This window comes from Neovison vison, chromosome X (assembly GCF_020171115.1).
Source record: "Neovison vison isolate M4711 chromosome X, ASM_NN_V1, whole genome shotgun sequence".
NCBI classification, from domain to species: Eukaryota; Metazoa; Chordata; class Mammalia; order Carnivora; family Mustelidae; genus Neogale; species Neogale vison.
Window position 1 is genome coordinate 100,029,258 of NC_058105.1, and position 26,687 is coordinate 100,055,944.

The window sequence follows — 26,687 nt, forward strand, 5'->3', positions numbered from 1 at the left end:
CACTGGACACTAAAACCATGAGCAGCCAGATGGAAAAGTAAACAGACTGCATGAGCTTGAGGTGTCAGCTTTTTTGCCCCAGAACCATGTAAATGGCAAACTAAAATCATCCATGTCTAGATATACATATGGTAAAGCAATGTTTCATTTTGGAGAATTCCTGAGAGAGGATTGGGAAGTGTAAGAATTTATTATTCAAGAGGAAATCTGAAGATCACGACACACATCTCAATGATTACATGTCCGCTTCCTGTTCTAGGTGTCTGTACCTTGTAAACCAGTCTGCCCATATGAGCAACTTAATGCTCTCCTCATACAACTGGCCATTACTGGAGTAATGCCACTGCACACCACAAATTCTTTATAATCCATGTGGAAGAAGTATAACAAGTTTACTTCTTCTTTACCATACATCCATGGTATAATATTTAGACAAGATAACGGCTACAAAAAGTCAATGATAGCAATAGCACAACCATTTTATAGAGAGTTAAAAATCCTTTTCCCCATCTTTTGAGATATAAACAGAATTCTATCTGAAATGTTATCACCTCTCAGTAAATGCCAGTCTTAGCATTATCTTTATAGAATGAATGTATTTGATCCACAGGAAACTCAAGATAAATTGATGAATGTTCCTATCAGAAAAGAGAAACATTTTCTTTGCTGCATAAACCACCAACCCTAAATTCAAACAAAAACATAGACAGAAGCCCAGGGACAGTTTTACCTTACATCACAAATCTCCACAGCAGAGGGGAATGTAAATTGCTATGTGTATAGTGAATGACTTCATTATGAAAACAACAGATATAATCCTAAAAATCTGACTTTAAAAGGAACACTCAATACAAGCAAATTCTCTTATAAAATTGAAGAATTAATTCTACAGAAAGAGTATCAGAGCAAGAATATCAGAGACGCAGAAGGCAAGAACTGTGCAAATGTAATTATGTGCACATGTGTCTGTACCCAGAATTTCAAACAACAGGAGCGATACAGAGAGAACACTTGGAGGAACAGCTGTGCTTGGGACATTCCAAGGCCCGAGAAGAGAATGAGACACACAAAATAGGTAAAATCTACTTACAACGGCTTTAAAATTGAGGACTTCACCCTTAAGAGCAAAAGTCATCGTAGTACCTCCTATTGCGTACTTAGGTTTTGAGATTAATAGCAGTGAAGCTTCAGCAGGACGAAGGAAGCGACTGGTGAATTTCAGAGTGATATTAATTTGGTTTCTATTTAGTAAAAGAGAAAAGAGGAAATAGCTTACTGAAAAAGACACAAAAGTTAACTCTTCAGTGTAGATCACATGCCCAGGGCCTACACTCTGCAATATACTCACTTCTATAATAAAATTGAAGGCCTCTGCAGATTTCAGCAAGCGTACAATCCAGTTATTGTTATCCATTAAAACATCTTGATCTGATCTGTAAAACCTACAGTTCCCTTCAAATGTACATATAATTTACCAAGTAATGGATTTCCAGTTAGCTGCAGAAAATCATGTGGGTATTTTTGTGTGAAATTCATAGGACATTCTGTGCTACTGTTTAGATGAACTCTTAATCATATCACTGGTTTTTGGATTTTATTTTGTTTTTGTCACAAAATGAGCAAGACTAGGAATTCAAAAAATAAAGCTACGGTTGAAAGTAAAATTTAAATCTGGAATCAAAATAATGGTATATAAGTAACGGGATTTTTTAGAGAAACACATAAGTAAAAGAAGGAAAACAGAAAGCCACATCCATCTCTCTTAAACTTCAACTGTCTAGTCTAAAACACAGTAAAATGGTAAGAGGTCTATGGACTCGGAGGAGATTTCACCCACCCATTTGTAGGGGAATGTCTACACCACGGCATCCTGGCAACTTGGCATGCCATACCTAGGGCACAGAGACAAGACTTAACTGTCCTGGCAGAAAGCTTGTGATCCTCCCCTAACAGAAGAGCACAGAGGCACATGAGGAGCTACTACAAGAACCTTTCTCACTTGCCTCCCCACCTCCCCTGGGAGGGTATCATCTGTTTCTCGTTATCTCCTACGTTCTCTCCCTTCAAGGGAGAGTTACAGGCTATAAAACTGCTTAGCTGTAGCACAACATTGGCTGTCTGCAACACGCTGTCTTACCAGGCATAATGCATTCATCAACAAAAGCCCTTTTGTTGTGGTATTAGCCTGCACGAGGGACAGGGATCAGGCCCTTTTGATAACTTTTGTTTTCACTGTTTATTAAGTAATACAGTCCTCGAATTTAAAAATAAGTGGGCTCACACTGGGGAGGGTATGTGCTTTGGTGAGTGCTGTGAAGTGTGTAAACCTGGCGATTCACACACCTGTACCCCTGGGGATAAAAATATATGTTTATAAACAATAAAAAATTTAAAAATAAATAAATAAATGGGCTCAGTGTTTCTTAACTGGCTAAATATTTCAGCCTTGCCTTGCCTTGACACAGCTGTGGGTGAAAAATCATGGGGAAATTTTACCTTTGCTTTTGCTCTGGCTTTTAGTCCTTTGTGCAAACTACCACCTACTGCCTTCTCTTAGGATGCTTGTGTTTGGAAATGGAGATGGGAATAGATTCTCAGTGTCCAACTTTGACTTAACTTCCCCCAAATCCTTGTGGAATTAATGTTGAATGGGTAAGTCTATGGAGCAGCAAAAAGTAAAGGACTTTAAAGGAATTAAGGACTTCCAAAATCAAGAGAAATATTCGCAAAATTGCTTTTTAGGGAAAAGTACAACTCCAAGGTACCAGGAATGGGGATGATTTTTACTCAGATATGTCATCACTAATCTCAGTTTGCAAAGGGATATTTTGTTGGTCATTACGAAAAGCTCATAGACTTGGATTTAATTAAGAACAAAGAATATATGACCTTGAGATCTTTTTCAGGGTATACAGGCTCAAATTCTGTGTTAGGATACCTGTGAGTGACTTAAGATTTTTCTAGATATTCTAAAATTCATCATTAGATCGAGCCATTCATTCAATCATTCATTCATTCAATTGATATTTAGAGAATTTATAATGTTCCAGGGACTGTTTTAAATTTGGGGATAGAGGGCGCCTGGGTGGGACAGTGGGTTCAAGCCTCTGCCCTCAGCTCAGATCATGAACTCAAAGTCCTGGAATGGAGACCCGCATCGGGCTCTCTACTCAATGGAGAGCCTGCTTCTTCCTCTCTCTCTCTGCCTGTCTCTCTGCCTACCAAATAAATAAAATCTTAAATAAATAAATAAATAAATAAATAAATTAGGGGATAGCGTGATTAGAAAAAAACCCACAGTATACCTGATCTCCTGGATCTTACGTTCTACAGGGCGTGGCAAACATTAATTATGTCATCACAAAATAAATGTGGAAATTACAAATTATGTATGTGCTAGGAAATGGTATGAGAACATATAACAGGGAGTGTGGTATAGTCTGAAGGGTCAGGGGGTGGGATATGAAGGATGAGAACGAGTTAGCCAGAATGAGCAGGGGAGGAAAGAAGTAACCAAGGCCTCTGGTAGAAACAATTAAGTGTTTGAAGAACTTACCAAAGGCCAGTGGTGCTGAAGCTTAGAGAGCAAGAGTGTTAGTGATCCAATACATCCAAAAGCCAGCTATGAAAGGCCACATGTTGAGATATTCATCCTTTATCTTAATGGTAATGGGAAGCTATGGGAATATTTTAAGCAGAGGAGTGATAAAAGCAAAATTTTTAAAAAGATTTTATTAATTTACCTGACACAGAGAAAGAGATAGTGAGAGAGGCAGAGAGAGAGAACAAGGTGGGGGAGTGGCAGGCAAACAGGCAGAGGGAGAGAGAGAGAAAAGGCTCCCCACCAATCACCAATGCTGATGTGGTCCATCCCAGGATCCCGGGATCATAATCTGAGCCGAAGGCAGCCGCTTAACTGACTAAGACACCCAGGTACCCCAATATAAACAAATCTGCATTTTAAAGAAATTGTTGCCATTCAAAGATAGAGGATGGACTGCAGAGAAACCTTTTAGTAGTCTATTGTGGCAGTGTAGTTTAAAGATGAAGGTACATTAAACTTGATGTGGAATAGGTGGTAAAAATAAAAGATGTCAAATTTAAGATACATTTGGTAAAATCAATAGGACTTGCTAACAGATTGGATCTCCCCGGAAGCTGATTTTAAAAAGGTCTCTGAGAATGACCACAATCTAAATAACATGCACTTAATAAATGAATGTATAGACCTATACTTAAATCCTATGAAACATAATTTAAAATAAAATATCCTCTTTATGAGATCAATGGCTGGTTTTAGGACCCTGAAGATTTGAGCCTCTCTTGAGTATAGATGTTCCTTTTGAAATTCTGTAGTTATATTGAGGTATGTAAATGACAGGGATTCCTTCTTGAATATGTTAGAAAGTTCAGAATCAAATGGGTGGTCCACTTAGGTAAATGTCTTAGGTCTCTAAAAATGTGTATAATTATAGGCTTCATCTTAATTTTCTTCCTTTTTTCTTTTTGTGTCAATTTCCTCCCTCTCAGTAAAAAAAGAAAATCTTGATATTATATATCTCTTGTAAGGTACATTAACTTGGCTTTTGGAAAAGATGGAGAATAATTTATAACATATCAGTCAATGTCAGTGCCCATATGGCTCAATGAGAATAATGATTAAAAAACAGAGACAGAGGGGCGCCTGGGTGGCTCAGTGGATTAAGCCTCTGCCTTCGGCTCAGGTCATGGTCTCAGCATCCTGGGATCGAGCCCCACATCAGGCTTTCTGCTCAGCAGGGAGCCTGCTTCCTCCTTTCTCTCTGCCTGCCTCTCTGCCTACTCGTGATCTCTCTCTGCATCAAATAAATAAATAAAATCTTAAAAAAAAAAAAAAAGAAACAGAATGTTCTTCCAAAAGTATACTTTAACTTTAATGCAGTAACTCTATGGTTGTAGCTAAATTTAAGTATCAAATTAGATGCAAAAGTAAACATGTTTGTTTACATATGGATATAGCTGTTTAATCCTACCTACATAAATGATATTGCTTGGAATTTGAATCCACATCTGCCAGAAAGAGCCATTACTAATGATGATTTAGACAGACTTTAAAGATGTTGTACACACAGATAATTATATAATATCTGATAATGATAATGCTGCTGTTTTTTTTAAGAAAACAAAACATTTTCTGAACACTTATTTGTAAAAACAAAAGACTATGAGATTACTTAGCCTAGCTAAAAAATTGTTTAGAGAACCATCAAATAATAGTATTCAAGCCTACAAAATAAAATACATCTAAAAAAGGAAATAATTACTTTCCATATGTTGAGAATTAAGCATTATCTCTTCTGGAAACACATCCATGGTTACCATAAGAATATTTAAGTGCTTTTTTCCATTTTACTCTAGTTCTATACACACAACACAAATAAAACAATTACCAAATTATATCCTCATTGTGGATTTGTTTGTAGGACACTCTGCTAGACTGCAAACACTGGTGGGTAGTGTTAATATATTTTCATCTATGACTCACCAGAACTTCGAATTGGAATGGGGGGTGCAAATACTTATTGCTTCCTGTATGTTTCAGTTACAGTATTAAGTGTTTTGCCCATTTAATTAAATTTATTACTGACAAAACTTAGAGTAAATATTTCAATCCTCATTTTCTTTTTTTATTTCTTTTTTTTTTTTTTTTAAAGATTTTATTTATTTATTTGACAGAGAGAGATCACAAGCAGGCAGAGAGGCAGGCAGAGAGAGAGAGAGGAGGAAGCAGGCTCCCTGCCGAGCAGAGAGCCCAATGCGGGACTCGATCCCAGGACCCCGAGATCATGACCTGAGCCGAAGGCAGCGGCTTAATCCACTGAGCCACCCAGGCGCCCTCTTTTTTTATTTCTTATTTATGAGAGAGAGAGAGAAAGGAGGAGGAGCAGAGGGAAAGGGACAAGCAGACTCCACGCTGAGAAGGGAGACTGACATAAGCCTTAATCTCACAACCCTGAAATCATGATCTGAGACAAAACCAAGAGTCGGATGCTTAACCAACTGAGCCACCCAGGTGTCCAACCCTTGTTTTCTAGATAAGAAAAATGAGGTTGGATCATAGAATCTGTACATGACAGTATCAAAGCCCAGCATTTAATTGTTAAATGACATAACAGTAGGGTTCTAGACCACAATGGCTGCTGAAGCTCAGGTTTACCACCTAAGAGAAATCCCATTAAAATTATAAGAAAGATTTTTTAAAAGGCTGCTAGTTAGAAAAAGCTATCAATGAGCATCTGAACAGAGGTTAGTAAAGGAAAAGAAGTGGGCCTGTAGACTACTGGACAGGGCATTTCTAGAAATGCCCACTTGCATGGAGGGCAAGATGGGGTTCAGACAACTTCACTGTCTTCAAGGCCAGTGCAAGATGCTGGGCAACTGGGCCTAAAATGTTTTTTACCCTAAGGTAGAGGTTTGTGTGTATCCACAGAAAAACAATATAGTATTCTGTTGCCATGTTATTACATATGAATTAATAAATACTGCAAGGCATTAGAGTAAATCCTTAAACATGAAACACTGAAAACAAAATAAACATTAAAAATTGACCTAAAAGAAAAAAAAATTGATCTAAAAGAAAATTAAAATATTTAGGTAAGAGGTGAGTAAAAAAAAATCAGAAACATTTATGAAGATAACCCCAATTTAAGAACAGGACGCTATGAAAAGACATACACAATAAAAATCTAAGTACTCTTACAAATATACATATATAGAAGATTCTCATTTTCTGTCCTCTTTTGGCTTCTCTGCCCTAATGGAAACACATGGAAAAGAAGGCTTGTTGATAGAGGAAAAAACAATGATATAAAAAATACTAGTGATAATATAGGATACATAAAGGATATAATGAACGCGCTCAATATCCAACAACTACAAGTTGGAAAAGGAAAAATGAGAAAATGAAGGGGAGAGAATTATGAAAGAAGTAATTTATGAGAGCTTTCCAGGGCTTATGAAAAAGAACTTCATAGCTAAAGGACTCACCATGTACCCAGACAGTGAATAAAAAAAGACCCGACTGCACAGCCTAGAACAGTATCAGAACACAATGGGGGGAAAAAAGAATACAATGGAAGAACCTAAAAACTTCTAGAGGTTTTGGAAAACAGAATTATAGTAGACTTTCTTATCACAAATACTGAATACTAAGAGGCAGGGGAACAATTATAAGAGTTATGAGGAAAAATCTTTTCAACTTAGCATAATAAACCAAGCAAAATATAAATCAAAGGTACGGATAGTAAAAAGACATGCTTAAAAATGCAAAATCTTGGAAAATTCACCTCTCATATTTTTTATTACATTTAATAAGGATGTTTAAGTAAATCAGCAAGTAGATAAACAAAGAGAAAGATATTAGTTTATATCCAAAGAGAAATAAAAAATATCCAGTACTGAGGGGCCAGGGTGCCTCAGCCAGTTAAGCGTCTGCCTTTGGCTCAGGCCATGATCCCAGAATCCTGGGATTGAGCCCCACATTAGGCTGTCTGCTCAGTGGGGAATCTGCTTCTTTCCCTCCCTCTGCTTCTTCCCCTGCTCATGCTATCTCTCTCTCTCTCTCTCAAGTCAATAAATAAAATCTTTTAAAAAAAGTCCAATAATGACATTCTTCATTTGGTCTGGAAAGTAATCAATCCAATCAAGAGGAGAAGGCAAAGTGCTCTAGAAAAGGTATACTTGAAGGAAAGAGACTTCAAGGAGTGTATGCACTTCTTTAGAATTTATTGATTTTCTCAACTTAAAAAAGGAGTCAAAAGATATGTTTTATACTGGTGGTATAAGAAACATTTATAAAATGGATTTTCACTCTTGGAAAAGTAATTAGTAGAAGATAAAAATAGTGATGTTTGGAGAGAGGGCAATAAATCTGGAGAAGTAAGTAAACTAATCATTAGATATTATAGCTATACATCAGCAGATTATTTCTTAAGTTGATATAACATAAATACTGGCAAAGATAATATAGATTATTTCAATATTGGAGGTAACCACTGGAAGAACTAAAATGAGACATAAATGAAGGAGTGAAAAGTAGGTGGCTCATGAAGTGGATTTCTAGAGACAGATTTGAGGGGAGAAGGACTTGCTTTTCTTTTCTTTTTTTTTTTAAGATTTTATTTATTTATTTGACAGAAAGAGAGAGGTCACAAGTAGGCAGAGAGGCAGGCAGAGAGAGGGGGGAAACAGGTTCCCTGCTGAACAGAGAGCCTGATGCAGGGCTTGATCCCAGGACCCTGGGATCATGACCCGAGCCGAAGGCAGAGGATTAACCCACTGAGCCACCCAAGCACCCTTGCTTTTCATTTTAAACTCCTCCACATATTTGACTTGTTAAACATGTATAAGTTAAATTTTGATTAAAAAAAGCTAAGTTGAAAACAAGAATACAGGCACATGTGTAATATGGTCAAAATATGAATATATGTACCAATGATTACTAAATGTGTGAGTAGGTAGACATGAATATGGGTGGTTAATGTTCACTTGTCATGTATTAAAACCTCAAGAAGCTACTATTTATAAATATGTCTATATTTATATAGACCATAAGTGGTGCAATGGTGAAAAAAGAGAAAAAATGCACCCTGCTGAGAAGTTAATAGGAAGTAGCCTAAAGGGTCTACCCAAGTGAAGTATTCTCACAAACCAGCTCCTAGAGAAACAAAAATTGATACACTTACACGTCATGAATCTTCAGGATTGTTCACAAATAGTCAAAGCTACATTTTATTGCATGCCAAGGGTTTGTATGCATGTGATACACACACACACACACACACACAATACGTACAGGCGTCAATTGAATAGAAGTGCCAGCCAACGGATTTAGATTGGCTGATGGTGAATTAGCGCTTTACCATTTAATAGCAGGGAAAACTGGGCAAATGATTTAATGTCTCTGTTCAATGTTTTCTTTCAGAAATGAGGACATTAATATGGCTCTTAGGATGATTAAATATGAAAAGGTATAAAAAGTGCTTGTTATATAGATTTTTTACATAGCAAATGTTTAATAAGCATTAAGTTGTTTCAATATTTACATATAAATATCCTATATTTATAGATAACACATAAATTATATAATATTGTATAATTTGTATATATCTAAAAAGGCATATGCTATAATAAATATACTTGTTCATATGCAAAGACTAGAAAGAAATGAACTGATGAATTAACTGTGTTTATCTGATGGAGTTCTAGGTGATTTTGTTTCTTCTTTATACTTATCTGTAACAAATTTTCAACAATGTAGAGGTTTCACATTTATAATAAAAATGGTAAATGTTAATCTTGTTAACTGAAATGTAATTTTAAGCTAAAATATCAGGAGTTTAGTGTGGTTGTTAAGAAATATTTCCACTTAATGAGAGCTTTGAAATACTGGAAGAGGCTACTGGGTTTATGAATAAGAAAAAAAAAGACAAAGTGAAATCTAAATGCTTTTCACTGTATTAACCTCTTTGAAAGGCAGAGAACAGATTTCAATTATCAAAGTCCTGTGGGAAGAAAAATGGGACTGTGACAATGTTCAAATGAACCTGTATTACTAAAGTTGTGTTTTATAACAGACATGTAATAAGTATAACTTAGAAAATGGTTGGGTTGTTTTTATAAAGAGTTTTATTCCAATCATTTAATTTATAATATAGAAAAAGGGAGTGGAGAATTGTATTCCTCACACTCAGTTCAATCTGGATGCAATACCAGCCATGAATATTCAGAATTTATAAATTATATACTCCTTAGCATGGAGCAGTAACTGAAGAAAACAAACACAGGTTAATGACACAAGCCAAGGGCACCGTTAAATCTGGGTTTCTTGGTACTTTAAATGCAATTAAAATGGCCTTTATTCCCAATTATTTCTGTGTTTGATATGCTAGAAGTAATAATAATTACAATGTGAAAAGCAACTCGAGTTAACATATAGTTAAATATCAAAAAGATAACTGGTGGGGTGACTTCAGTAGTTACAATCTGTCACTTTGCACTGGGAAAAATAATTGAATGCAAAGACAATGACTAAAATTCAAGTTGGCTGAAGTCATTTAGTGGTTATTAAATTTGTGTACCCTTGTGATATTAACATGGCTGTTCTCTTATCATCCTTGTAATAAGAATATTACAAGGATGTTAGCATTTTGTAATAAGAATATTTCCCATCATTAAAACCAATGATATATCTAATAGGGTTTGTTGATCTGGAAAGAGTCATATATTATGCTCATGTTTAATTTCTCAAGACCATTTTCCAGGGGTTTCATTTGTACTTTATTTTTGAAAGTAGGATGGTAGTAGAAACATTAAACAAAAGCATCATGACAACAGAATCAGATAGAAATGAAACTTTAAAGAAAATCACTATAATCTCGGAGTGTGTGTGTGTGTGTATGTGTATGTTTATCTATATCTATGTGTATGCTTATCTATATCTATGCATCTATCCACACATATAAACACAATGACAGTGAAGGGATAGGGAAAAATGGCAACAGTGAGGGTATCTTTGAGGTAAGATTATCAGTCTTTCACTTTTTTTGTTCTTTGTACTTCTATAGTTTCTAAATTTTCTACAATGAGCACATTGCTCAGAAACAACCATATATAACATATAAACAAAATGATATATACTAGTTATATATATATGATATATACAACCTATACAAAATATAGATAAGTAATATAAATATATATAACAGATATATATAGATAGATAGATGTAAATTTAGCACACACTGGTTTAAGTTTCCTATAGGAAACCAAACTACGGTACACAAACAAACAACTTATAGTCTAATCTCTATGGGCCATATGCATGCAAAATAAACTAAAATTAAAAGGATACATAATAAGTAACTGTTTTATATCGCTAGAATTGTTTTAACAAAGTTGGTGAGGAATCTCAGCAACATATACATAATTTATCTATGTCAGAGTGATGATCTTTTCATTATACGTATACCAGTTAAAAACAAATCCAGGCCACTCTTTTATAATTATAATACACATTAAATATCTAGGGTTGATATTTTCAGTGAAATAAAAAGAAAAAAAAAAACACTTACTTTGGAGATATTGTCACAATATTCCCTGTTTGGGAAAGAGAGAAGTCAGATGCATCTTTTCCAACAATTACAGCATTATATACTAAGCTTTTCAAGCTTGGATTCTTCAGTAGAATCTATATTGAAGAAGAGAGTACGCATAAGATCATGAATTTTAAAAATATATAATTTAGCACTTATTTTCATCAAAGCAAATTACACATTTTAATCATGCAAATATTCCTAATATGCACTAACTGGAGGAAAGCAGACTTTGTATTTAAAGATAACATATATATATATATATATATATATATATATATATATTTCAGCAGAATAGGCAAGGAGAAGGAGTTTTCAAGATTTCAAGCAAGCAAATGACAGATGTAAAAACACCTGATTATCAAAGATTTAAAACCCAAAGTTAGCAACTTGGATTTTATTCTTACTGCAAAGGAAAATCTTTAGAGAATCTTAAACAGAGAATTTATATAATCCAATTTACAAAAAGATTATTCAGGCTGCTCAGTGTAGAAAGAATTATAAGGAGTGTACATTTAAAAACAGATGCCCAGGCTGAAAATGAAGGTGGCCTTGACTCGAAGCAGTAATATAATAAAGAGGCTGGCTGTCCCTTTCTGATGCCAAGATAGGGAAGGTATGTGAGGACAAGTTACTTCATTTTTAGAGAGAATATTTCATGAAAACTGAATATCCAAGTGTTTATGTAGAATATAATGTGGATTCAAAACAAACAAACAAACAAACAAACAAAAAACCAAACACACTGGAAAGACTCCAGGTTATCATGGAAAGTACTGACTCAGAGGAGGAAGATGACATGGGGGAAATGCATGATTGGCCAAATTAGAGTGACAACAAGGTGAGTGCAATTTACGCAGTCCAGGAAGTACAGTCACAGATAACTGAAGAGTTAACAGTACCGTCTGTCATAATAGTGACTTACAGTGATTATGGTGATTTGTACACAAAATGGTAGATTTGTTAAAGATTAAATAACTAGGGGCACCTGGGTAGCTCAGTCAGTTAAGTGTTCAACTCTAGGTTTTGGCTCAGGTTGTCATCTTAGGATCATGAGATCAAGCCCTGTGTCAGGCTCCACACTCAGCGTGGGGTGTGCTTGAGAGTCTCTGCCTCTCCCCGTCTATCTGCTCCTCCCCCGGCTCACACGTGCTCCCTCTCTCTGCTAAGATTTAAAAAAATATATATTTAATAAATAAATAATTAATTAAATTAACTAGTTTTATGTTTCGAAGAGAATTTTTGGTAACTACCAAGGCAAGTATGTTGTTGCTGAAGAGTTTCTTCTGTCTTTGGTTACACCAAGAAACTGGGGTTCTTGTGTTGCTTACCTACTTATACATATCAGTTATAAGGGGGCAAAACCAACCCAGTATGTTATTTTTTATTTATGTATAAATGTATGAATTTGAAGTATTAATGAACAGACGAAGTAATTTTAAGTTCCATAGAACTAATTTCTGTTTTCTGAAAGGAAATATAGAATATTGTGAGGATTCCCTGTGAACTGTTACGGATTTTTAGTCCTGGAACTTCCCTAAGAGCCCTGAGATCTTAAGGTAGCCACTCATTCTCATTATGTCATATCCTATATATGACACAAAGACACTGGGCTGGCTCACTTGTTGTCAGATTATTCCACCCAGGATTTCGTGTTTCGGTGGTAAGTGGTAAACGGGGACAAAGGAAATCTGCTCAAGGAGAGGAAAGCAAGATTTGGAGCCTCAATTCCCCCTGTGCACCTTTTGCAAGAATATCTTATCTTTCACTATTCACTAGTTGTCTTTAACTACTGTGCTTTTTTTGTGTAAATTCTGTTTCAAAAAGGGAGAAGAAAAGTTCAACTACATTTAAAAATGTCTCAGAAAATCACACACTCTACATTTTTTTTTTTTACTGATCACTCTATTTTTACCAGTTCCAGGGTTCTATGTTTCTACTATTGACGTATAGTCACACAAATACTGTTTTAATTCTAGTAGCCATTTCTTAAACTCCTTCTTTATTCTAGAGTGATGAAAAGGTTGGTAAAAATGATATTCAACAACTTAAGCACTGTCATTTATGGTGTTGATGCATAGGGGCTATGCCAAATGTTCTCAGTTATTTCCAAATCAGTGATTTTTCTTAAATTAAATTTAAAATTAAAGCTTGTTATAACTGACATTTTCTTGCATTTATATTTAATTTTTGTTACCGTCAAAAGACATACACTACATTTCAGAAAAATAAAAGTTATATATGCATAATTTCATCTATAATCTCTCTTTTTCCTTTTTTCCTTTGTTGGCAGGCTCAATCCCCAAGGTGGGGCTTGAACTCAAGGCCCAGAGATCAAGAGTGAGATGTGCCACCTACTGAGCCAACTAGGGACCCCTCATCTAAAACCTAAAAACAAGAACATTATTTCTAGCAAAGCGCTAAATGTGGGAAGAACTATTTCCATTTTAATATGCTTTAATTTGATTTTTAACATAATTATAATTTATATTTAAACATTAGTGGTGTTAACTACTTTTAAAAAATAATGGCAATTAAACGGCATAAAGATATACAAATACATGGACAGAATTAGAGATCTGGAATTAAACCTAACTGTGATAAATCACTGCTTAATCTAATTCAGACTCCCCCTAGATTCTGCAGGCTTAAACAAAACATTTCTAACTCATTAGAAATTTTATTTTGAGGTCAAAAGACCTCTCCAATATAATTACAGCTCCAGGCTTTGAGAATCCCTTCATTTAAGGAATTATCAGAGTAAATACTGTTGAAAAAAATCCTCTAAATAATTTTATATATATTTTTATCCTGGTAAAAAAGAAAGAAAAAAAAAAAACTCCTAAAAAAAAATCCTTTCTCAGTGTATGCTAACAAAAAATCAGTAGAGGCTGTTCTTACCCTAACTGAGCCCTTTACATGTTGAGACAAGAACCTGTGGTTTCCCTGATTTTTAACTGAATCCTTACCAACCAACACACATATAATCACAGAGGCTATGTATTTTCTCAGAGGTTACAATTATAAATCAAAGATCATGAAGACATGTCTTCTGAAGAGCAAATATGGACAAGTTCTTCATCAAACATATAAAATTATACCCTCCCAACTAAATATGAGGAGGAATACATAAAACAGCCTGAAGAAAAGGAATAAACATGATCTGACTAAAGAGATAAAGTAACTTTTGTATGAAATAAGATTCTATCAGCCCACAGTGTCCTCAGAAAGAAACAAGGAGATTGTTTCTTTAGTTGAAGCTTTTATAAAACTAGTAGAAGGAACAATCTTTTTTTTCTAAATTCTATTTATTTATTTGACACAGAGACAGCGCACAAGCAGGCAGAGAGAGGGGGAAGCAGGCTCCCTGCCGAGCAGAGAGCCAGTGAAGGGCTCAATCCCAGGACCCCGAGACCATGACCTGAGCCAAAGGCAGAGGCTTAACACTTTGAGCCACCCAGGCGCCCCTAGAAGGAACAATATTAAATAAGCATAAGCTATTTAAAAGTATATGCTAGAAGATACTTCACAAGTGTAAATATGAAACAAACAGCTTGAAAAACAAACTGAGGTCAATGGTCCTTGACAAGATACTTCTCAAAGAGGGCACTTCATAAATATGGACATATTTATAGAGATCTGTTATTGTCACAGGACTTCAAATTTCATGGTTTTTTTTTTTCTGCAAATGAAAGAATCCGCCATTACACATTTAGCACCTCTTGCATATATAAGAACCTTTACTGGGAATCAGGTGGCCCTGGTCAGGAACACCTTTATTTTTATTTCCCTTTCTATATCCTTGTCTGAATAAAATCCATCTGGATGTGTAAACTGCTCCCTTAAGGAAAGCTGAGTACACTCAGAACACAAGCTTGCCCTTACGGTGTCAGTCCCCTTGCACATGAAATGGGTCTCAAGTGTCAGAAAATTTGCCCTTCAAAGTGTCCTTCATTATCCAGCTCCCCAAACCCCATTCATCAAATGAATCAAGGAATCATCATTTCATTGCAGGTAATGGTTACTATTAAGCAAAAATTGTCCCTTTCAGTCTGCTAAACCTTCTTCTTTAGAAGAAGCAACATTTACTAAGACCATTTTTTTTTAAGTTTATTTATTTTTTTAATAATCTCTACACACAACGTGGGGCTTGAACTCAGAACCCTGCGATCAGGAGTCACATGCTTTTCCAACTAACCTAGCCAGGTGCCCAGGATGGCAAACATTTTTATAGGTGCAAAAATGAAGTATCAAAACATCATTCATTTTCTGCCCACCTCCCTCAATTTCTGTCTTTTTTACTTTTTTTTTTTCATTTAAATTCAATTACTTAACATATAATATATTATTAGTTTCAGAGGTAGAGTTCAGGGATTTATCAGTCTTATGTAATACCCACTGCCCATTAGATCACATGTCCTCCTTAATGTCCATCACCAACTTACCCCCTACCCCTACCCCTCTCCCCTCCAGCAACCCTGTTTACTTCCCTCTTATGCTTTGTCTCCCTCTCTCTGATTACATCTTATTTTGTTTTTTCTTCTCTTCCCTTATGATTCTGTTTTGTTTCTTAAATTACACATATAAGTGCAATCATATGATCATCGTCTTTCTCTGACTGACTTATTTTGCTTAGAATAATAACCTCTAGTTCTATCCACACCATTGCAATGGCAAGATTTCTTTTTTTTTTTGATGACTGGGTAGTATTCCATTGTATATATATACCACATCTTCTTTATCTGTTCATCTGTCATGGACATCTGGGCTCGTTTCAGAGTTTGGCTATTGTGGACATTGCTGGTATAAATTGCTAAGGCTTAATTATATCATAGTGATATTTTGTACATTTGGGGTTAGAAAAGAAATAACTAAAACCCCTGTGAAGTGTTTAACTCCACATATTTCAACCCCAAATATGTCCTTACCTGTCTCAGCACAGTGTCATGTAGAGTACAATGAAAAGGCACCACCTTTTTGGGGAGATATGTAGGGAGCCTTTCATACATGTAGACACAAAGCATGAGCATCAGGACTGGATTAGGGTCACAGATATCCGTGGCCTAGTTTCAATGAAAAGAAATATAAATTAGAGGATATACAGATAAAATAAAGAGAGCTAAAGCATAGTACATCAATGGGTGAATTACATTAAAGCCTTTTAAAATGTTACTAATTGGCAATGACACTGAATTATAAACACAGTAAACAGAATATTGTGGGGAATCAGAAGAGCTTGACCTAAGTGTTAAAAGATGAATTAGATGTGTTTTCAGTATAACAGTGACCTCACATCCTCAAAGCCTCCGCAGAAGCTAATCAGAGGTCATAAAAATATTATGTACTAGAAATATTGACTAATGTGACTAAGACATCATCCCTGATTTAGAGTACCATAAACAGCAGTAAAAGAAAACAGAGAAGTAAACAAACTACTGAGGTAAAAGGCAGCAAGAGTTTTAAACAGAAGCTCAAGGGGAGAAGGCAGCCTTCAGATGGCCTTGAAGAATGCTTGGATCTCAAATAGATTGTGTTTGGGGGTTAGAAAAGGAGAAAATGATCTATTCCATCAGACAGGCAAAGCACTACAGTGCAAGAATATAGGGAAATACAGTGTCTATTTGTTAAAGAAGTACAATTTGAATCCTGTGTAAGGTAAGAAGGAGAAGCACTGTGTGAAAAGACTAAGGAGCACCAGGGCCACACTGTGGAGGGTGTGGATGCCAGGGTAAGGACCTTAGTTTCTTTTTTTTAATTTTTTTAAGTTTTTATTTATTTATTTGACAGACAGAGATCACAAGTTGTCAGAGAGGCAGACAGAGAGAGAGGAGGAAGCAGGCTCCCTGCTGAGCAGAGAGCTGGATGCGGGGCTTGATCCCAGGACCCTGAGATCATGACCTGAGCCGAAGGCAGAGGCTTAACCCACTGAGCCACCCAGGCACCCCAAGGACCTTAAATTCTGAACAAGGAATAACACAAAAGCAGATCAGGCAGATCAGGCAGGGGGATGGTTAGGGAGTACCTTTCCCAGAACAAAGTATAATAATCAGAAAATGTACTCATACTGATAACCAAGATAAATTAGTGATGGTTGGTGGAAAAGATCTGAGATAAAAGCCAGAATTGCAAAGGAATAATAGCAGGGACAATCAACATAGCCTGAATGTACACTGAAGACAAAAAGTAGAGTCAGGGGTAGGAGGAAGGATTCTTTGTATCAGATCATGTACTACCTGTGATATCCTAGAAAAATGTGAAGATAATAGGGGAGAATTAATCTTAGCAAAGAAGTATTGAGAATAGTCTACGGCAAGGATTCAAAGATATAAAACACCACTGATAGACATTCAACTCTGTCATTGTCAACATACAGGGAGCCCTCTATACTTACATAAAATGAAGATCTACCTATGACTTAAAGGCTCACATTCAAGTTAGTAACCGAACCTGATCCAGGCCTGGCTTGAAAGTGCAAAGAGTGTTGTTTTACAACACTCTATTGTTGTTTTACATTAAGTTTGTTTAAAACAAGTTTGTTTAAAACAAGACTTTCATGTGAAATATCTTTCAAAGATATAATCATTACTTTCTCTATATATGTCTATCCTAGAAGAACTTCAACTGCATTGGTCCATTTTTCCCCACAAAGATAGTATTTTTCAACTAGTCTAATGAAAGACAAAAAAATAAACAAAAAAAGGTCACAATAGAGAAAAATGCTGGAGTAGAAATCTGGCAACCAAATTCACGTCCTGCTACTATACAGTGCCATGATCTTAACTAAATCAATTGGATTTCCAAGGCCTCAGTTTTTTTCATCAATAACAAGAAAAGGTGAAATAATATCGACTTTCATGAAGGATTTAATTTGCAATGACTTCAAGATATCACCAGCTTTCATAGTGGACACCAAACATGACTAGCAGTACCAACCGACATACTGTAATTCCAGAGAACATTGCTGATTACATTCCCCAAAGCAATTTTCTCCTTTCTTCTCACCTAAGAATCCCAATTTTTGTGACTGTTTCATTACTTTTATCAAACACAGGTTTGGCTACAAGCATGGAATGTAATTATGGTCAATGATGACATGTAATGGGAAATACACAGTGAACCACTGGAAAAGATTTACCTTATGGAAAAAGAGAAGTGCAAGATGAGGTGCTACTCAACCAGCCTCAAGAGTAACTATATAAGGATGTTACATGAGAATTTCAGTAGAAACATTGTGGTTCTTAGTGCACATGCCTAATATAAAGCCAGCAGGCTTTATATTAGGGGTTTTATTTATATTAAGGGCTTTATATTAAGGGCTGAGCAAAAATGAATCTTTAATAACTTTATTAAGCAACTGACTGACTATGCTTATAATCCTCTAATGCCTAACTTCATCTAAAGTAAAATACTGAATTTATTTATTTTGCAAGCACTTTCACTTGTGAATTCTGTTATTTAATACTAAAAGCACTAAAATTGATAAAAATAATCTTTTTTTCTTTTAGAGGGAGAGAGAGAAAGGAGGAGCAGGAGGAGAAAGAGAATCTCAAGCAGGCTCCATGCCAAATGCTTGAGCCCAACTCAGGGCTGGATCCGACAACCCTGAAATCAGGATGTGAGTCAGATGCTGAACAGACTGAGTCATGCAGGAGCCCCCCAAAAAAAGTTTTAAGAAAAAAGTCAGATTATCTATTGACCCTTAGCTTCCATCACTACTCAGTGAATTGGGTGTAGTACAACCTCTACAAATGTCATATTATTTTTATATACATTTTTTTACATGAAGGAATAAAAATACATGCTATACTGAGTCCAAATAATTCCCATATTTTTGCTTTAAAGTGTGTCACAAAAGGGAGAATATGTAAACAACTGTTATATTTCAGGTGGCAGGATTTCACAACAGGACATAACATAGGCACAGAAACTTATCTAGCTAGTTCCACGTTGCAAAGAAGAACATAATAAATAAGAAACTTAAACATTAATAAATAAGTCTGGAGGTGAATTTCCTTGGTTTTAAATGTGAACCAGTGATAAGCATCAGCATTAATTCACTATAGCTAAGTTAATTTAATATTTTTGAACTTTGCCATTTAATGTGGTTGGTAAATCCAGGTTGATTTAAAAAATGGTAAGGAATTGGAACTGATTAGTAAAAGCTTGGTAATTATCAGTTAACTGTCAATTTCTCCATTCATCAGATCTTAAGATACTTTGTCTACATTTTTATGTATTAGATACTCACATTTTAAAATATCTTTTGGCTACACAACAAAATAAAAATTTTGAGTGAACATATCTGAGGAAATAAAAAAGCAAAGGAAAGAATAACAATGTATGATGATTTATATTTTCTTTTTTTTTTTTAAAGATTTTATTCACTTATTTGAGAGAGAGAGAGAGAGAGCATGAGAGGAGAGAGGTCAGTGGGAGAAGAAGACTCCCTGCCAAGCAGGGAGTCCAATGTGGGACTCGATCCCAGAACTCCAGGATCATGACCTGAGCCGAAGGCAGTCGCTCAACCAACTGAGCCACCCAGGCACCCTGATTTATATTTTCTAAACAAAAATATTTTAAGTTTCAGAAAAAAAAAAAAATTTATGGGGGGGCGCACCAGGGTGGCTCAGTGGGTTAAAGCCTCTGCCTTGGGCTCAGATCATGATCTCAGGGTCCTGGGATGGAGCCCCGCATCGGGCTCTCTGCTCCAGGGAGCCTGCTTCCCCCTCTCTCTCTCTCTGCCTACTTGTGACCTCTCTCTCTCTGTCAAATAAATAAAAAATATCTTTAAAAAAAATTTATAGGGGAAGGAAACATGCATTGCTTGCTCACAATTTTGTCATATTTATGCCTAAACATTTGTGAATATTCATGAATAAATGATGAAAATAAAAATTGAGTTAGGATACTTTCATTTATGGATGAAATAATTTTTAAATAAAACTATTTTGCTGGTTTTACATTTTTTTAGAGATAAAAAAAAATATTTTAAGTTTCTTATGAACTCTGACCAAATTCTCAGGGGCCACCTTGAACACCAAAGGTCCCATGTAAATCTTCCTGGTTCCCTTACCAAAATGATTTCTGTCCCTTTTGAGTCCCATAGCACACTGCTTCTATGTATACTAGGGCATTCACTATCAGCTCTGCATCAGCTCTTTTCCTTATACTTCTCACTATTAATAATATCCTTGAAGGCATGACTGTGGTTTAATCATAGCTGTACCCCTTACAGGGTCTATCCAGTATCTTTTGTGGAGGATATTCAATTTGTTGAATTGATGAGAATTGTAGTATTTTTATTCTTCCAAAACAAATCTTTCATTGGGGTTTATCTTTAAAACTCTCTTATAAAAGAAATCTCTTGCCCAAATCCTAGAATATAGTTTCTCTTAACAACTATACCAATATAAAAGGATGTAAATGTCAGACCTGAAACAAAGTGACTTTAACATGCAAGTGACTTTCATACGAGGAAAAAGGAAGCCATTATGAAATGTCATTTTTCCAGCAGGTGTGAGGAACAACTTTATACCAAGCCATGTGTGGGCAGTAGCATCATCAATGTCTTTTGTGTCATGGAAGACAACACTCAGAGTAAGTTGAAATGGTCTTTCTCCTGTGTCCTTCTTTTGTGACTGTTCATAAGATCTAGCAAACTTTAAACATCTCCTGAATCAACTTATTATTTTAAGTTTCCAGTCATATGACATGAGTAAATACTTTACTCCTTGACCAACGGAAATTATATTTTGGTTGGTCTGTGCTCCCTGTCTCCAGTCCCGTTCCTGTGAATCTATTCCCACTATAGATGTATGAACAAATGCATTTAATCCCTTAATACCCACACGGCAAACTGCTGACGTTTTATGCTGATATGCAATACCCCTATATATACCTATATTGATTTTTCTAATCCCCAAATTAAACGAAGGCAACCTATTCACAGAACTTCTTTACTGTATATCATGTATTCCATTTGGCACTGTTTATATCACTCCCTCTGAGTGAACAACTTCCTCACTCAAAATTACCAATCCAAATCTAATCCACACTTCAAGACTCCAGATAAATTCTGCCTTCTCTACAGTGTTTGATGGATCAATCTACATCACATCCATCTCTTCCCTAATCTGAATCCTAAACTTTGTTCTTTGCATAAACTGACAATTACATGAGTAGAATGTTATTTATCATTGAACATGGATATATCTTGATAATTCAATGATTGTGTATACGCTTCAAAGGAAGAAATCATTTTTTAAAGACTTATTTGAGAGAGAGAGAGAGAGCACACAACGAAGAGTGGGATGGGAGCAGGGAGGGACAAAGGAAGAGGGAGAAACTTAAGCAGACTCCATGCAGAGCACAGAGCCCCATGCACGGCTCAATCTTATGACAGGAATCACAACCAGAACCAAAACCCAGTGGGATGCTAAACCAACTGTCCCATCCAGGAACCTCAAGAAATCATTCATTATATAATTTCATTACTCTAACGAAGGGCTCAAAATATACTAAGCATATAATCTGATTATTGCTACTGAGGACTTGATGTAAAAGGCCAGATGGAATTATAATGTGGAGATCCAAATATAATAATGTATATTGCCATTCTGATCTCTACATAAATACTTATTTTAAAAAAAATGAAAAATTGGGGTGCCTGGGTGGCTCAGTGGGTTAAGCCTCTGCTTCCAGCTCAGGTCATGGTCTCAGGGTCCTGGGATCGAGCCCCACATCAGGCTCTCTGCTCAGCAGGGCAGCCTCTTTGCCTACTTGGGATCTCTGTCTGTCAAATAAATAAATAAAATCTTTTAAAAAAATGAAGACTTATCTTTTTAGCTACTAAATTTAAAAATGAAAATACATCCATATTCAAACAACTCTGCTCCTTTAAGTCACTCTTAGAGCTTGGGTAATGCTACTAAATCACTAAAGCTTCATTTTTAGGGTTTAAGAAAACTGGACAATTCACTAGAACTACTTTCCTATTGTGCACAGTTGCATATACATAATTATATATATTTAGAAATATCCAGTAGATTTCTATGAAGTCATATTTCAAATTCAACATTTTAGCAATACCCTACAAAAAGACTGCCTCAATTTAGATTAAAATGTATGAACAAAACAATATTAAAAGGAGGCAGCTAACATTTTTACAAAGAAGACATACAAATGGCCAATAGGTACATGAAAAGCTTTCAACATCACTGACCATATGGGAAATGTAAATCAAAACCATAATGAGGTATTACCTCAGACCTGGTAAAATGACTATTATTAAAAAGAGGAGAAATAAAATTTTGGCAAGAATGTAGAGAAAGGAGAAATTTTGTATGCTATTGCTGGAAAAGTACATTGTTATACCATTATGGAAAACAGTATGGGGGGTGTCCTCTAAAAATTAATGGGGCACCTGGGTGGCTCAGTGGGTTAAAGCCTCTGCCTTCGGCTCAGGTCATGATTCCAGGGTCCTGGGATTGAGCCCCGCTTTGGGCTCTCTGCCTGCCTCTCTGCCTACTTGTGATTTCTGTCTTTCAAATAAATAAATAAATCTTTAAAAAAATAATTAAAAAATTAAAACTAGAACCACCATATACTCCAGTGTCCCTACTTCTGGGTATATAACCAACAGATATATACAGGATACAAAACCATCCACAGAAATCAGTTGCTTTTCTATACACCAATGATGTGACTAAAGAAAGAGAAATTAAAGAATCAATCCCAATTATAACTACACCAAAAACCATAAGATAGAGAAGGAGCAAAATGGCAGAGGAGTCGGGGACCTAAATTTCATTGGATTCCAGGAATTCAGCTTGAGACTTATCAAACCATTTTGAACATCTACAAACTCAACAGGAGATTGAAGAAAAGAATAGCAACAATTCTATGAACAGAGAAGCAACCACATTCTCGAAGGTAGGACACACAGAGAAGTGAATCTGAGGTGCTATACAGGAAGATAGACCATTGGGGGTGGGGGGCACGCAGCTCCTGGCAAATGGTAGAGGAGGGTAGCACAAAACTGGAACTTTTAGAAGTCTACTCCACTGAGGGAAGAAGCTCCAGAGGCTAAGCGGGGGATGGAGCCATCAACAGGACAGTGTGGTATCGGGTCCCTCAGGGTCACAGAAAGCCTATGGGTACCTGAGTGTGACAGAGCTACCAAGTGTCAGAGTGGGGAAGCTGGCTGCAAAGACAGAAGGAAGGAGTGGGCTTTCACCTCCAGGTTGCCATAAACTATGATCCCTGGCACAGTCACACCACTGCTCCTCGAGCAGGGACCCAACAGGTGGCAGATCTGGGGAGACCCTCCCCTTTCCTCCACCGGGAGGAGCGACGTGGGAGCAAACAGCAGGAATCTGCTGGGTTTGGAGACTCCAAATGGGGCTGTGTGCCAGAGATAGAAATGTTCACTCACAGTCCGGGTGAGCACAGAGCAAGGCCAGAGACCAGGGAGAGAGAAGTGATAGACTGCTTTTCTCTGAGGGCACACTGAGAAGTGGGGACCCGAACTCTCAGCATCTCCAGGGCTGGAGATTGGGAGGCTGATATCTTCATTTCCGTCTTCCAAAGCTATATGGAAAGTGTTCAAGGAAAAAAAGCTGCCAAGAACAAAACTGAAGAGATTACTTAGCCTCGCCCCTGCCAAGGGTGGAGCAATTCCATCTCCGGCAAAGACATTTGAGAAGGCACCCCCTTCAACAGGCACCCCCCCAAGAAGGTCAGCAAAAACATCCAGCCAAGATCAACTTCACCAAACACCGAGAACTACAAAACTCCAGAGCTAGGAAAATACACCACACAGAATTCATGGCTCTTGTCCCATGATTCTTTAGTCACTGACAGATAATTTTTTTAAATTCAATTTTTTGTTTTGCTATTTTTTTTTGGAATTCTTCATCTTTCCTATTTTAACCAATTTTAACTATTTTATTATATCAAAACCTTTTTAAAAATCCTTTTTAATTTTCATCGTTAGAGTCATATTCCACCCCTTCACTGTATGTAATCTTATTTTTTGTATACATATAAGTTTTTCTTCCTTTAAAATATTGGGATACAGTTTCTTCTAACAGACCAAAAAATACCCTAAATCTAGCATATGGATTTGTCCTAGTCTCCAGCCTGATCACAATCTCTCCTTTTTTTTTTATTTTTCTTCTTTCAACCAACTGCTTATCAATTCCTTTTAAAAAAAACTTTATTAATTTTCATCTTTAAAGTCATAGTCCATTCTTCATCATGTCTATCCTTTATTTGTGTATATATATATATATATAAGTTATTCTTTCTTTAAAATTTTGGGAGGCAGTTTTCTAACAGACAAAAAGACACCCAAAATCTAGTGTGTGGCTCTATTCTATTCACCAGTCGAATTATACAGAAAGATACATACACACATACACACACACACACACACACACACACATATACGTATACGTATATGTGTGTGTGTGTGTGTGTGTGTGTGTGTATTTTTTTTCCCTCCTTTCTTCTCCCCAGGTTCAGGTCTCTCCTGATTTGGTTAGTATATAATTTTCTGGTGTCATTGCTACCTATTTAACATTTTGCTCTCTCATTCATCAGTTCTTCTCTGGATAAAATGACAAGACAGAACACCTCACCTGGAAAAAGAAAAAAAAGAACAAGAGGCAGAACCAACAGCTAGGGACCTAATCAATATGGACATTAGTAAGAAGCCAGAAATAGAGTTACAATGACAGCTATAAACATGCTACATGGGTTTGAAAAAAGCATAGAAGATACTAGAGAATCCCTTTCTGGAGAAATAAAATCCCTTTCTGGAGAAACAAAAGAACTATAATCTCACCAAGTTGAAATTTTAAAAAGCTATTAATAAGGTACAATAAAAAATGGAGGCTCTTACTGCTAGGAAAATTGAGGAAGAAGAAAGAATTAGTGATATAGAAGACAAAATGATAAAAGAGAAGCTAAGAAAAAGAGAGATAAACAACTACTGAACCAGGAGAGAAGAATCTGAGAGATAAGTGATACCATAAGATGAAATAATATTAGAATAATTGGGATCCCCCAGAAAGAAGAAAGAGAGAGGGGGCCATAAGGTATACTAGAGCATATTATAGCAGAGAACTTCCCTTATCTGTGGATGAAAACAACCCTCAATATCTAGGAGGCACAGAGAACCCCCCTCAAAATAAATGAAATGGGTCAACACCCCATCATCTAATAGTAAAACTTACAAGTCTCAAAAACAAAGACAAAATCCTGAAAGCAGCCTGGGACAAGACATCTATAACCTACAATGGTAGAAATATTCAATTAGAAGCAGACCTATCCACAGAGACCTGGCAGGGCAGAAAGGACTGGCATGATATATTAAGAGCACTAAAGGAGAAAAATATGCATCCAAGGATACTATATCTACCTAGGCTGTCACTGAAAAAAAAGGAGATAAAAAGCTTCCAGGACAAACAAAAACTAAAAGAATTTGCAAACACCAAACCAACCCTATAGGAAATACTGAAAGGGGTCCTGCAAGCAAGGAGAAAGCCTAAAAGTAACAGACTAGAAAGAAACAGAGACCATGGACAGGAACAGTCACCTTACAGGCAATGCAATGGCACTAAATTCGTATCTTTCAATAGTTACCCCAAATGTAAGCAGGCTAAATGTCCCAATCAAAAAACACAGGGTATCAGAATAGATTAAAAAACAGGAACCATCGATATTCTGTCTGAAACAGACTTATTTTAGACTTCAGGGTGAAAGTGAAGGGGTGGAAAACAATTTACCATGCTAATGGACATCCAAAGAAAGCTGAGGTGGCAATACTTATATCAGATAACTTAGATTTTAAGCCAAAGACTATAATAAGAAATAAAGAAGGACACTAGATCATACTCAAATGGTCTGTCCAACAAGAAGGTCTAACAATTTTAAATATATAGGACTCTAACATGGGAGCAGCCAATAATATAAACCAATACATAACAAAATCAAAGAAACACAATGACAATAATAAAATAATAGGAGGGGACTTTAATACCCCCCTGACTGAAATAGACAGATCAGCTAAGTAAAAGATCAACAAGGGAAGAGAGGCTATAAATGACACACTGGACCAGATAGATATCACAGATATATTCAGAACATTCCAACACAAAGGAACAGAATACACATTCTTCTCTAGAGCACATGGAATATTCTCTAGGACAGATCACATTCCAGGTCACAAATCAGGGCTCAACTGGTATGAAAAGAGTGGGATCATTCCCTGCATATTTTCAGACCACAATCATTTGACACTGGAACTCAACCACAAGAGGAAAGTTGGAAAGAACTCAAATACATGTAGGCTAATGAGCATCCTACTAAAGAATAAATGGGTCAACCAGGAAATTAAAGAATTGAAAAAATTGATGGAAACAAATGAAAATGAAAATACAACTGTTCAAAATTACTGGGATGCAGCAAAGGTGGTCCTGAGAGGAAAATAACATGGCTAGAGAAGCCTTTCTCAAGAAACAAGAAAGGTCTCAAATACACTACCTAACCCCA

The 26,687-nt window shown here is 36.1% G+C and overlaps 1 protein-coding gene across 1 annotated transcript in view; it reads right to left on the minus strand.

The window, feature by feature from the left end:
• CFAP47 (cilia and flagella associated protein 47) overlaps positions 1–26,687 on the minus strand; it is a 515,984-nt gene that overhangs the window by 245,976 nt on the left and 243,321 nt on the right. Inside the window, exons 37-39 of the mRNA XM_044235156.1 lie at positions 16,061–16,195; positions 11,112–11,227; positions 1,091–1,241 (exon numbers count right to left, since the gene is read on the minus strand). Of these exons, the coding sequence (XP_044091091.1) occupies positions 1,091–1,241; positions 11,112–11,227; positions 16,061–16,195 (402 nt within the window). The remainder of the gene's footprint in view (positions 1–1,090; positions 1,242–11,111; positions 11,228–16,060; positions 16,196–26,687) is intronic.